The sequence below is a fragment of the Gopherus flavomarginatus genome, chromosome 10 (assembly GCF_025201925.1).
Source record: "Gopherus flavomarginatus isolate rGopFla2 chromosome 10, rGopFla2.mat.asm, whole genome shotgun sequence".
Lineage (NCBI taxonomy): Eukaryota > Metazoa > Chordata > Testudines > Testudinidae > Gopherus > Gopherus flavomarginatus.
In genome coordinates this window covers 7,135,914-7,148,356 of record NC_066626.1, presented here as the reverse complement: position 1 = coordinate 7,148,356, position 12,443 = coordinate 7,135,914, and the positions used below count along the sequence as shown (strand labels likewise).

At 40.6% G+C, this 12,443-nt stretch overlaps 1 protein-coding gene across 2 annotated transcripts in view; it reads left to right on the top strand.

Annotated features, from left to right (window-relative positions):
- The window catches only part of IQCA1 (IQ motif containing with AAA domain 1), a 160,434-nt gene extending 148,630 nt beyond the window's left edge, over positions 1 to 11,804 (top strand). For both annotated transcript variants that reach the window (XM_050916495.1, XM_050916494.1), the window contains 3 exons: positions 3,488 to 3,665; positions 7,196 to 7,434; positions 11,542 to 11,804. In XM_050916495.1, the coding sequence (XP_050772452.1) occupies positions 3,488 to 3,665; positions 7,196 to 7,434; positions 11,542 to 11,694 (570 nt within the window). In that variant the 3' untranslated portion in view covers positions 11,695 to 11,804. The remainder of the gene's footprint in view (positions 1 to 3,487; positions 3,666 to 7,195; positions 7,435 to 11,541) is intronic.
- Positions 11,805 to 12,443: the final 639 nt, after the last annotated feature.

Here is a 12,443-nt window from a genome sequence, read left to right as displayed (position 1 = left end):
TGCCACAAGTACTCCTGTTCTTTTATCATCTAAGGACAGAATTTTGCCCTGGTATCACTTCCAAAACACAATGCTAGGGACAGTTCTATAAATCACACTCCGATCTTTTCACATTTAGTGGAAATTCATGCGTTTTCCTTGATTGAAATAGATAGGCTCCAGGGCTGAGCTCACTTGTCTCTGGTCCCACTGCTACACAAACAGCACAAGCTGTATCCAGCGTTCTGAACCAGCTAAAGGAGTCTGTAGTCCTCCTAATAGCATTAACAAGCAGTCTGAGCAGGCCTCAGTGAGGGAACCCCCAACAGTAATGACAGCATAGGGAAAGAGGAATCAAGGAAGACAGGTAACAAAGCAGAAAGGTAGCTGGAGATGGTAAGCTAAATTCTGCCTTGGGATACAGTCAATGAGAACCAATTGAACACTTCCCCAGGAAATGACTGTGGCACAATGGCTTAGATTGTGATAATAGAAAACCTTATATTTTGTGTCAAGTATCAGAGGGGTAGCCGTGTTAGTCTGGATCTGTAAAAGCAGAGAAGAGTCCTGTGGCACCTTATAGGCTAACAGACATATTGGAGCATGAGCTTTTGTGGCTGAATACCCACTTCGTCAGATGCATGTGTATTCACCCACAAAAGCTCATGCTCCAATATGTCTGTTAGTCTATAAGGTGCCACAGGATTCTTTGCTGCTTTTACATTTTGTGGAAGGCCTATTATAAAACTGGTCTCCACTGCCCTCCTCTTTTCAGGGTCAGCCCTTTCCTGCCTTCCCAGAATTGACAGCCAGACAGTCAAGTATTGCTAATGGGGCAAGGAGTATGGTCACTATCTTTTTTCAGAAACCTGGGGTACCTTCACAATACACCCCACATTCTCCATTCCAGATTTAGAAGTCAGCTGAAACTCCTAGAGACCCTGTTCAACAGCCTTTCTTGCTACAGACATTTTTCTTTTAAAGTGAATGGGAGTATTATTAGCTTTCGGTATATATCCCTACAATACAATGGACATACATTACTTTCAAATACACAACAGAAGCTGTAGACACACTAATGCCAAAATGGCTTTCTAGGCTTCACACTGGAGCGGTGAATATAGGCAGTGTTGGGGGTTGGCACTAGGACAGTCATTTAGATTTTTAAAATAAGATTCTTATGTGTAACTGACTCTAGATCAATGGAAATACAGAAAGCTATTACCACTACCAAAAAGTGGATTGCTCAAAATGTAATGGCTGAATTAGGACTTACCGGAAAGAGCAGGGGAGAATTTTGTTGTTGTTTTTAGTTAATTATCTGACAATTCCTGTTGCCAAGATACCCTTCCCAGTAGAAGGGATGTATTAGCAGCCTATAAACCAGGAACTCTAACCAGCAGTAATAGTTTAACCTCTACCATTTATTTCAGCAAAGTGCTAATTTTGGAACCTAATTAGTGCCATTTAATAATGATAATTCTCTCAAACAACAGTTTTCATTTTCAAAACACTATACTCACATTAAGGACTCCTTCCAACATCCTTATAAGATAGGCAAGCAAAAATCCAAATGTCTCCCTAAATATTCGGCAGTTGTGCAACTAGTGTGAACTGGCTACAAACCCTTTTTAACACAACTCTGTGCGGCCAATCCTCACCGGTAGCACAAACTTTTATTTTAAGAAGTGCTTTCAGGGATACTCTGGCTAGTATGAACAGGGCCAGAGAAGTGAAATCTCTCACCAAAGGCTACCTAACTAATCAGTGGCAAAGCTGGGGTAAAGAACCCAGGAGATTGTTTGAAGTCCTTATTTCAGACCATTAAACTGTGTTGCACACTAACACTTCAGTTCTAATATTATTAAGCAATTGGCAATCTAATAAACTAGACTCTTGTACCTTAATTGAACTGGCTTGTTAGCACTGACCTCCCCGCCCCCACTTGATAAGGCAACTCCCATCTTTTCATATGCTGTGTATTTATACCTCTCTACTGTATTTTCCACTCCATGCATCTGATGAAGCGGGTTTTAGCCCACAAAAGCTTATGCCGAAATAAATTTGTTAGTCTCTAAGGTGCCACAAGGACTCCTCGTTGTTTAGACTCTCAGTGCAATGTTGAAGAATTACTTAGAAAAAGAGAGACTATATATATATTTATCTAACTAAACTAGAAGAAAATGATATTTCCTCTTCCCCTTGATTGTTTGGAGTTTGCTTTCATTTCTAATTTCTCCTCCTTTGTACTCTTTAATCCAAAGAATAGGCATTTCCCTCCTTTCAGCAACTGCTGATACAAGCAGATGAAAAACTTTGCCTGGCAAGGGCATTCACAGGGCAGGATGTAGTCCATCCTTGAAACTCAGATACCTCAGAGTACAGCGTCTCCTCTATATTTGCACTATGGAAGGCTGAGTCCAGAGCTAAGTTAAAGTCTCCCATGTTGCAGCCTGACATACAGTGAAACAAGGAGACAAAGTAAAATGTTCAAAAGACCCAAAAGTGACTTGGGAGCCTAAGACCCATTGACTTTCAATAGATTTGGGCTCCCAGTGCCTAGAGGCCAGATTTTTAAAGGTATTTTGAAAATCACATTACGTGTCTAAGAACCAAACTCTCATTGGTGCATAACACCCATTGAGGTCAAAGTGCTTTTGAAAATCTCTTTGGGTGCTTAAATACTTTTAAATATTGGGCCCTAAGTGTCTTTTAAAAATACAACTTAGGCTCTCAAGTCACTTAGGCCCTTTTTAAATGTTTACCCCAATCCATTGCTTTGCAGATTATTTTTTTATCTACATGCATCAGTTTATGAATTTTAAAGGTACAGTAAGACCACAGCATCATATAAACTCTGCAAGGCCCTGCTCGTTAGTGATATAATATCAATGATGAAATTTATTTGCAATAGTTTGCAGTCATATAAGCACTAAGTTTACACAGCCAAGTGTGTAAGTTTATGAACTTGGAGCCTTGCTACGCTAAAACCATAGTGGAATGTGAGGAACCCACTTATCTCCTTGAAAACACAGCTGCTTGTTTGTAAATCTAGATATCCAAGATACAAGAGCAAGCATTACAAATCCTAGCAGTTTTCTTGGTATTGAAATTAACCAAGTACACTGATATTATCCAGCTGATATTAAGGGATTTAAAAAAAAGAGCTAGCTTCCTTCCTTCCAGTTAGTCAGTGCCTGCAGATGAAACAGGGAAACACTGGAAGTCAAAGTCACAAATTCATAATAGAAATTAAGTGCTGACTCAACCTGCAATAGCCAGACTTGACCCAGGATACAAAAGCTTAACTTAGTCCCATTTATGCTGAGTATCTCTTCTCTTTACTTTAAGTGTAAAGGTAAGTGTACCTCTAACAGACAGCCATAAAGCTTTCTTTATATAGAGCATTCAGAAGGTGTTATTTTAGGACAGTTCTTTCACCTGCCTAACTCGAAAGGCTGGGTGCTAACATTTCAGTTTTTTTCCATATATATCTCTGCTCCTGAAGATGGAACCTAAACGTCTGAAAAAGAATCTCCCCAAAATCCTGAAGAGTTTGAAAGCAGAGGACAGAGTCCTGGTTGTAGGGACTACCCAACGGCCCTTTGATGCCGACCTCCGACCTTTCTGCAAAGTTTACAAAAAAATCCTTCTGATTCCCAGGCCAGACTATGCTTCAAGATTTGGCAAGTATATTAAATCATCATGGCAGATCAAGATCAGCTGTTTATATTAAAACATGCTAAAGAAATAACATGCCACAGGAGGGATGACTTTATCTGGCTATTGTCAAAAATATGATTTAACCTGACCTCATACACTGTGTGCACCTAGGCACCTGAGATTTTCAGTTAACATTATGGTATTAGACATGCTAAAAAAAATATCAGTCTCAAAAATGAAGAAAAAACTTTTATTCTCCAGTGGCTGTACTTTATTTTATGTATATCAGTTTAAGATACATTGAATCTGGACTTGGACTATTATTTTTGGCTCTATAAATGACAAGAACCCATCTGGGTGCTCATTTTTATTTTTAACCCAACTTTTTACAGGAAGTAGAGTCTGAACGGCTGTTATTTCTAACTGGGTTCCACATTTTAAAGAACATAATTTAGGTTCTATTCATAAATGGTTTCATTTTTGGAAGATTATGTTTTATCACTATCAAAAATCCTTTTTTTTAGGTTTATAGATCAACTGTAAGATTCCAAGGCAAACTTGGCAGATGCCAGAAAAGTCACCATTAAGATTTAAGCCCTCATCTCATACTTCTCTGCAGCCCCCAACTCTTCCCCTTGCCACGCAGACACCCAAAACAAAATATTATCTTCAACCGTGAATTTCCTGGAGTCTTGGTTCCTTGAAATCTTAACAGTTGCTTGTTATTTACCCATTCATAGTGGCTATCAATTCTGTGAGCACTCATGCCATTTAAAACCACAAACAAGAATCAAACAGACATTTTAAAAGACTTGCCAAACTCCACAGCAATCTGCTCCCCAGCATTCACTCCTGAGTCTCACTAGCTATTGGTCAGATCACCTATCTTCCCTTGCTATCTTGGCGCAGCTGAGGCAGGTAAGTGGATAGCTGCCTGACTGGAATGGGAAGCGACTGGTAGCAGAGCATTCTCAGTGATGTGTTTTCATCTTTTGAAATCACTTCCCCATGATTCAGAAGAGCCCAGACTTGGTGACTTTCAAAACTACAAAGGCTATTTAGGTTAATTTAGGTCAATTTGGGTTGAATTACAGACTCCAGGGAACTTAATAGGCCAATCAGTCCCCCTTCGCACTCCTGAAAAAGTCTGGAATGAGGTGCTGTGGTGAACTAGAGGTCTAAAACTAAGGCTCTTTTATCAGATTCCTCACTGAGGATATCCTGCCACCAATCCCCTCCTATCTGAGCCAGGGGCTGTTAGCATAAGCACCTCAGCTGCTCACAATTGCTAAGACAACAGACTTTCTTCATACAATTTTATCACTTGTGGTTGAAGTCCCAGGCAGAATTAAAACAAACCACTTAAGTCCCAGCTGTACCACAATTAGTCATTTTGGGGCACTTGTTTACAACCTGATTGTGCCTCAAACAAAGTACACAGGTTTGCGTCAGACATTTACCAAATTATCAACTCATACAACAGCTCTGTGAAGCCCAGCCTCATTCCACCATTAAGGAGCTTGCTCACCGCAGTTTGGTGCACAAAACAGCAACTTTTTAACTGTGTTAAGGGCTAGTCTGTTTCAACTCTGTCCCACATGCCATCATTTCCATAGTGCAGATGGAACACTGGCCTCTAGACAGGACCAGACTGTATAACAACAGTAGGACACGCATGCTGCAGCCCTGGCAAGTCGATAACAGATAAGGTTCTTCTTAAGTTAGGGGAGTGGGAAGTGGCTAGGATGTGAAGAAGGGAGAGGGAAGAAAGTGAGTTTGAATAGTTCAGATAAGCCACTGGGGGCTTAACCTCCATTTTATGGGTTTTACTCATTCATTTAGAATCCAAAGGAGAGTTATAACCAAACGGGATTATATCCTTAATCTTAGCATGCAAAGAAAAGTCACCACCGTCTAAATTTTAAGATAGATAAAATTTAGGCCTTAATTATTTAACACTGCCCCTTTAAAATTATCACACACATTTTCACCAAACAGTAAGTTTATTCTTGAGATCAGACCGACAAACTGTAGGAAATCTTGCAACATGCTAGAGCGCTTTCTTGGTGCCAAGCACCTTTGACTCCCTAGCATGAGGAACTCCGCACCTATCATGGCCAGTCCTCCAGTTTGAGAATCCAATTGAATTTTTATAGCTGATTTCTAACAGCCAGGCATTCATAACTACAGATGCCCAATTTTCACATGTAGCCTGTAACCCTTCTACAGCACAAGATCTTTCATTTATACCCAGTAGGGGTACAGCAAACACACAATGGCAGTCATTACATCTGGAGATCTGATATTAGTCATGATGTGCATCAGTTTCTCTTCTTACCCATGATCCTCGCCTGAAGTGGAAGCTACGCTGCACAACACAGGGAAACACAAAATAAATGTTCACTGCTGCGTGTATCAATTTCCCTATTATGAATCAGTGATTCAGCCCATAGTTATTGAGAGTAGGTATAAATCAAGTGGAAGAACACCGATTTCTAGAATGAAAAACGAAGTCAGTGGTTATGAGTAAGAGTCCATAATATCTACATTACAATAGAAGGAAAGGTGATGCAGTTTTTCTCTTACACAAAGACTATTACTAGAAGCTGCATCAGTCTCATAATTGTAGCTCTCCCCACACACATTATTATGCCATGTACTGTGTCTTCAAACATAGATCACTCATGTGGCGCAAACTGCACTACCATACTACACTGCTACAATTTCAATCCTCTATATGCCGTTTGTCTAAGTCACTATTTTCACTTTTCAGACAAAGAAAATATTTTTAAAAGACTTTCTAGGGCGACATGTTTAAGAATCTGTGGAACCTATGGTGGTATAAAGCTTGTAATCATCATGACTTTGGGATATATGCGTTACCGTACAAAGGGTGAAGGATGTTAGTCTTATTATGATATTTTTGTGCCACCCACACAGCGCTAGGCGCTTTCTAAGTTTGAAAAATATGGTCCCTGTCCTCCAGAGTTTGCAAGCTAAAAGACAAAGGCATGAGATTAATGCACCTTAGTATTTACAGAAAGAGCCCTACGCCTGCAAAGACATATACATATTATTTTAAACATGTGCCCAAGTCTTTGGAGGCTCCGGGCCTTAGACACCTAAAGTTTAGTAGTGAGCCATTGACTGTAGTGGATGCTGCCAGCTAAGCACCTATTAAAATCATGCCATGGATGTAAGTGTCTAACTTTAGACACCCTGGTTTAAAAATCTGGCCACATTATCTGTATGCATATATACAGACACATACAGATATATACAGAGTAGATGAAAATATGCTTATTTTAATCATGTATTTCCCCCATATGTACAGGGCGCATACATAAATATATATCTATATATATTAATCAAATCTATATATATTAATCAAATCTTTTAGTTTTGCTGATTGTATTGATGTCCTGTGTTTTTATTTTCCTTCTCAGAAAGAACCTTAGGTTCAAAGCAATTAGCCAGGTCACTCAGATTGCTTTTCCAACTCCTTAATACATGTTTTTGGGTTTCTCTTCCCTCTCCTGTTGATGATGAACAGTCTTATGGAAACACATCATCCTGCAGAATGGAGGGGCTGTCACCAAATCACTGAACATAAGTTGCCTAGCAAAAGTTTCTGATGGTTTCACCCAGGGACACATCGTTTATGCAGTGCAAACTGTCCTCAGTGAACGACGCCTCAGGCAGATGACTAACAAGCCGCTGACAGCTGCTGAGTTCCTGAGTTCCCTGGCCAGGCAGGACCCAGTGTACAAAGAGGAAGAAGAAACGTATAAGGTGAAATTAACATCTAGATAAACAATGCTCCTTTCACTCTCCCTTTCAGTGTTCTCACTCACCTCCCACAGGTACTTCCTCTAACTACAACCAAAACATGGCCTGCTACAGACTAGCTGTAGTAAGCTGCATCTTAGAACGTGTCTGCACCTGACCAGGATTGGTGCTGCGTGTCTCACTGGGTTAGAGCCATTGCGTCTGCTAATTGCTCATGCTTCCTCTCTGCTGTACAAGAGGCTCAGCTCTACCACATACTGAGCAAAGGTGAAGGTAATGGATGTTGAGAATACCCCACACCGTTCTGGACAGGGCCCTTACATTGCAACCAATAGCAGAGTGTAACGCCTGGTCTACACTGGAGGGGGAAGGGGAGGTCAATCTAAGAAATGCAACTTCAGCTAGGAGAATAGCGTAGCTTAAGTCAACGTATCTTAGATCGACTTAGATTGACTTACTTTGCGTCCTCGCGGTGCAAGATCGACGGCCGCCGCTCCCCTGTCAACTCCGCTTCCACCTCTTGCAGCGGTGGAGTTCTGGAGTCGACTGGGAGCGTGTTTGGGGATCGATTTATCACGTCTAGACGAGACACAATAAATCGATCCTCGATAGATCAATCACTACTCGCCGATCCGGCAGGTAGTGTAGACGTACCTTAAGTGCCCCTCTCTGCCGCTCATTTCTCCTACATTCACACAATCAAATATTACGTAGGCTAGAAGGGGGAACTTTTAACAGCTGTCAGTGCTGCAGTCTGGTTTTCTTTCTTTACTTCTCCAGCAACAAGCAGTATAGAGTACCCAGCAAGTTCGAGACACAAAAATGACTGAATCACTGATCACCTGAGGCTAAACCCAGCCACTGGTTGGCTGGATTGCTCTCATGAGACGTGTATGTCTCTCTCTAACTTCTAATCTCAGCTTGGTGCACACACTCCTCCAGTCAGTTGAACAGTCTCCAATTTCTATTCAGAAACATTTGGCTCTATGAATACGGTCAGTACTTGTATTATTTGGCATTTGAGTCTTTTTGCTCACCCTTACTATCTGTCCAGTATCTTACCTCAAGGTGTGATTAATATTTCAGCGTTGTATCACAGCAGGGAAAATTCATTCCCAATACCAAGAAGCAATCCACTTTTGCCCTGAAATATGAGGCCTGATATTTGTTGTTACTTTTTAACTGAGGGCTTGTCTACATTACCCGCTGGATCGACAGGCAGCGATCGATCCAGCGGGGATCGATTTATCGCCTGTAGTCTAGATGCCATAAATCGACCGCTGAGCGCTCTCCTGTCGACTCTGGTACTCCACCGGAGCGAGAAGCGGAAGCGGAGTCAATGGGGGAGTGTCAGCTGTTGACTTAACACAGTGAAGACATCAAGGTGAATAAATCTAAGTACGTCGACTTCAGTTACAGTTGCGTAATTTAGATCATTACCTCCCCCCCAGTGTAGACCAGGGCTAAAACAGCAGATGTTATTCCTATAAACAACTGCACAGCACAATGTACTCTGACAGCAATCAAATAATTTTGAAGCTAGCTAACATATTTCCCTCACTATCCTGTGGCCATGATTTCTTTGCATTAACTATATCCTTCTTTCAAATGAAAAAGCAGCAAAGAATCCTGTGGCACCTTATAGACGTGTATGTATGTATTTCAAATGCATTTCCTTTTACCTGTTTTAAATCTGTTTCCTTTAAATGTCAGGTAGTGTAGCCCCGGTTCTTGTATCATGGCCCAGAGGAACTGATTGCCAAAATGGCTTTCACTCTAACATTCAGAGATCACTCGTAGCTTTCTTTTTCATGTTAATTAATTCAAGTCTTTTAATCTCTCCTCACATGGAAGCGGCTGGCCCCTGAGCCTCTAATCATTTTCATTGCTCTTTGCTGGACCTTTTGTATTGCTTTGTCCTTTTTGAAGTGACATGACTAAAACTTAAAGCAGTATTCAAAGTGAGGATTAATACGCTTATGAATCTTTGATTTCTATTCACTCTGAACATGAATCTCCCCATTTGACATGCAGTTATGTTCTGCCACTTTCCCCAAATGAATATAAATAATGGAAAATGGTGATAATAGGATTTCCTAAATTCAGTTATATACACCCATTTAAAAAGTGACCTAGTTACTGCACCTATCTGATACAAAATAGTTAAGTAGAAACAAACAGATCACCTTATTGGATCAACCAGTGCTCCAGCATCCTCTCCCTGATAGCAGTCAGTTCAAGATACTTCGGAGAAAGGTGGAAGACAACCTATAGATCAGCATGCCCCCAGGGGAAGTTCTTTCTTAACTCAAGGAAGTCATTTGTTGGCTTATGTCCTGAAACTTCAGGGTTCAAATCTCTTATAAACAGAAACCAAACTGTGTATCTTATTATTCATTAGAGAAAATCTAATCTAACTGGCATTCTTGCTAAGTGGTTGCCTTCAGTAATATCTTGAAGCAGTTCCCCTAGTTGCAGAATCTGAGAAGAAACTATCATTGGGACATGCCAGTAAATAGGTTAATAATTTAATTAAACGGAATATACAGAAGTAAGGAAAAGGAAACAATGGATGATACCAACAGCAGCTGGGATTGGTCCTTCTCTGAGCAGGGGGTTGGACTAGATGACCTCCTGAGGTCCCTCCCAACTCTAATATTCTGTGATTCTATGACATTGGAAATCATTAACCGCACCTTGCCACATAAGGCAAGGCCTTTGCTAGTAATATGGAGAGCGGGTTGGAGTAGGTCTTAGTATTCCCTCACATTTACCATGTGCTGCCACATTGTTTACTTAGTCCTTAATAAGCTGGTCCTAAGAGTTCCATCACCATGCAGAATTTCTTCAGAGAAGGCTAACAGCCCAACGGTTTCTAGGCGCAACCCCTCAAAAGTTTGAACGAGCCCATAATGTATGTGCACCATCACTAGTCCCTTCTGCCCTGCCCCCACACCAAGTACAGTAAAGTACAGCCTAATGATTCAAACCCACCTAGTTTTGGGTGAGATTTGGTATAATGCAGAGTTAGCAGAGGGGGTAAGATAGAGAGGTTTGAAGAATATGTATTCAGTTAAATCAGAATAGTTAGATTGTGCTTCACAATATCATAGCTGTTCTACAACCAGTTGGCCATTTTGCTACTGATGCATTTTGTTTACCTGTTTAAGGCATTTAATCCGCAAGACACTACAAGCCTCAACAGAGTGAACACCATTGTGAATGGAGATAATGTAGGCGTAAGTGGGAATGGAGAGGAGTAGAGAGAGATGGGAGTTGACCTAAGTAGGATTCTGAGGTGAGAGGCAGAAGTCAAGACATCAGGATACTGGTCCTTAGGCTTCTGAGAGGGGAAAAGCCAAATTCATTCCTAGCATAACAAAAGAGATGAACACAGTTAATAGCTTTTTCATCATGCGCATCAATATCTAGTCGCATCCTGAGCTACAGAAGGGACCATGACATTGTTAATACAGACACGCACATTTCAAGTTTGGGAAAAGGTTATTTCCTATGCACAAGTGATTTTCAAATATTACCAGTTCAGCCATTTTAAATTATTTTAACATATCCCAGAGAGGTCTGGTTGCCATTACAGTCCAAGAGCTTTGCAAATTTGCAAAGCAACCGAAACAAAACCGTTTACAAGACACAGGACTATGAACAAGCACATGAAACCAATAAACAGCTTTTGAAAAATCATGATTTAACTTTCCCACTGAAATTAAAAACAACTGAACAGATATCAAGAGCTACCAAAAAAATATGCTCTTTATACTGCCAAGCTTCAGATCAGAGGTAATTTTGACAAGAGCGACATATCCTTGAAAATAGGGTTGATCATGAAGTTCTAACACTCCCATAACTATAGCAACACAAGTGGCAAAGCTAAGTGTTCACGTTAATGAGGGACTCTGAAAGCAGATGATTGCTACACTTCTTGTTATAATGGTGTTCTCAAGAGTTCGAAGGATCTTGTTTCAGCTTCTCCACAAGCCAACCCGAATTGTAAGGTTTTTGTTAGGAACACTTCATCATACATGCAAAAGTTACTTAAACGTTCTTTCATGCTTTTTTTCCTCCCTTCTCACCACTTATTTGATTCACCAGGTTTGGTACGCCAAGACACCTCTGGGGAAAGCACGAGCCAGAGCACTGCTGGAAGGTGAGGAAGTGGGAAAAGGAAAAGGAAAAGGAAAAGGAAAAGGAAAGGATAAAGAGGAAAAGAAGGGAGGAAAGAAAGGGAAAAAGAAGAAAAAGTAATTTATTTCCTTGAGGAGATCTCATCTGGGAATACATCACAGGAAGCTTATTGATCCATTTCTCTGAAGAGGGATGAGGACATTAGAGACAACATACACAAAAATCTGTGGCCAACTGCTTTCCATACCTGTATGTCTAGTGTATTCTAATTCCCAATAAAACAGTTATAAAGGATCTTTTTAATTTTTCTCTGACCATGGGTTGTTACCAAGCACTTAATGTAGGCTACCATAGGCTGACCAACATTTAGTTACAGAAGCATGTACGTAATCACATGAGAACCAGCACAGCACTTTATCTTTCTACAAATGGCACCATGCACAAACATTCACAGATACAAATTTTAGCAGAGAACACATTAAAAGACTCATACGCAGAGGAACTTCACTTGGATGGCATTTATTTCAAAGAGCAGTTGTGAATCCTGTTTTGTGATATTTGACTAGCTCAAACCACAGCGCTGCAAAGTTCAGGTTGCTAACACTGTAGGAAGATTAAAAAAAAAAAAGATTGGAACTTTAAGAAGCCATGGAAATACTTCCATTGGTCCTAGGTTTTAGGCTAAATTTGGCCTGACCTGTACTAAGCTTTTCAAAAATACGCACACCTTATAGCCCTCCTTCTGCAAAGACCTATATTATACGCCTGAGCAATTCCATTGACTTCAGCGTAACAGAGCCATTGACTTCAGTGGGACTTCTCATGTGTATGACATCATGCGTGCACTTCAGTCTTCGCAGGATTGGCGT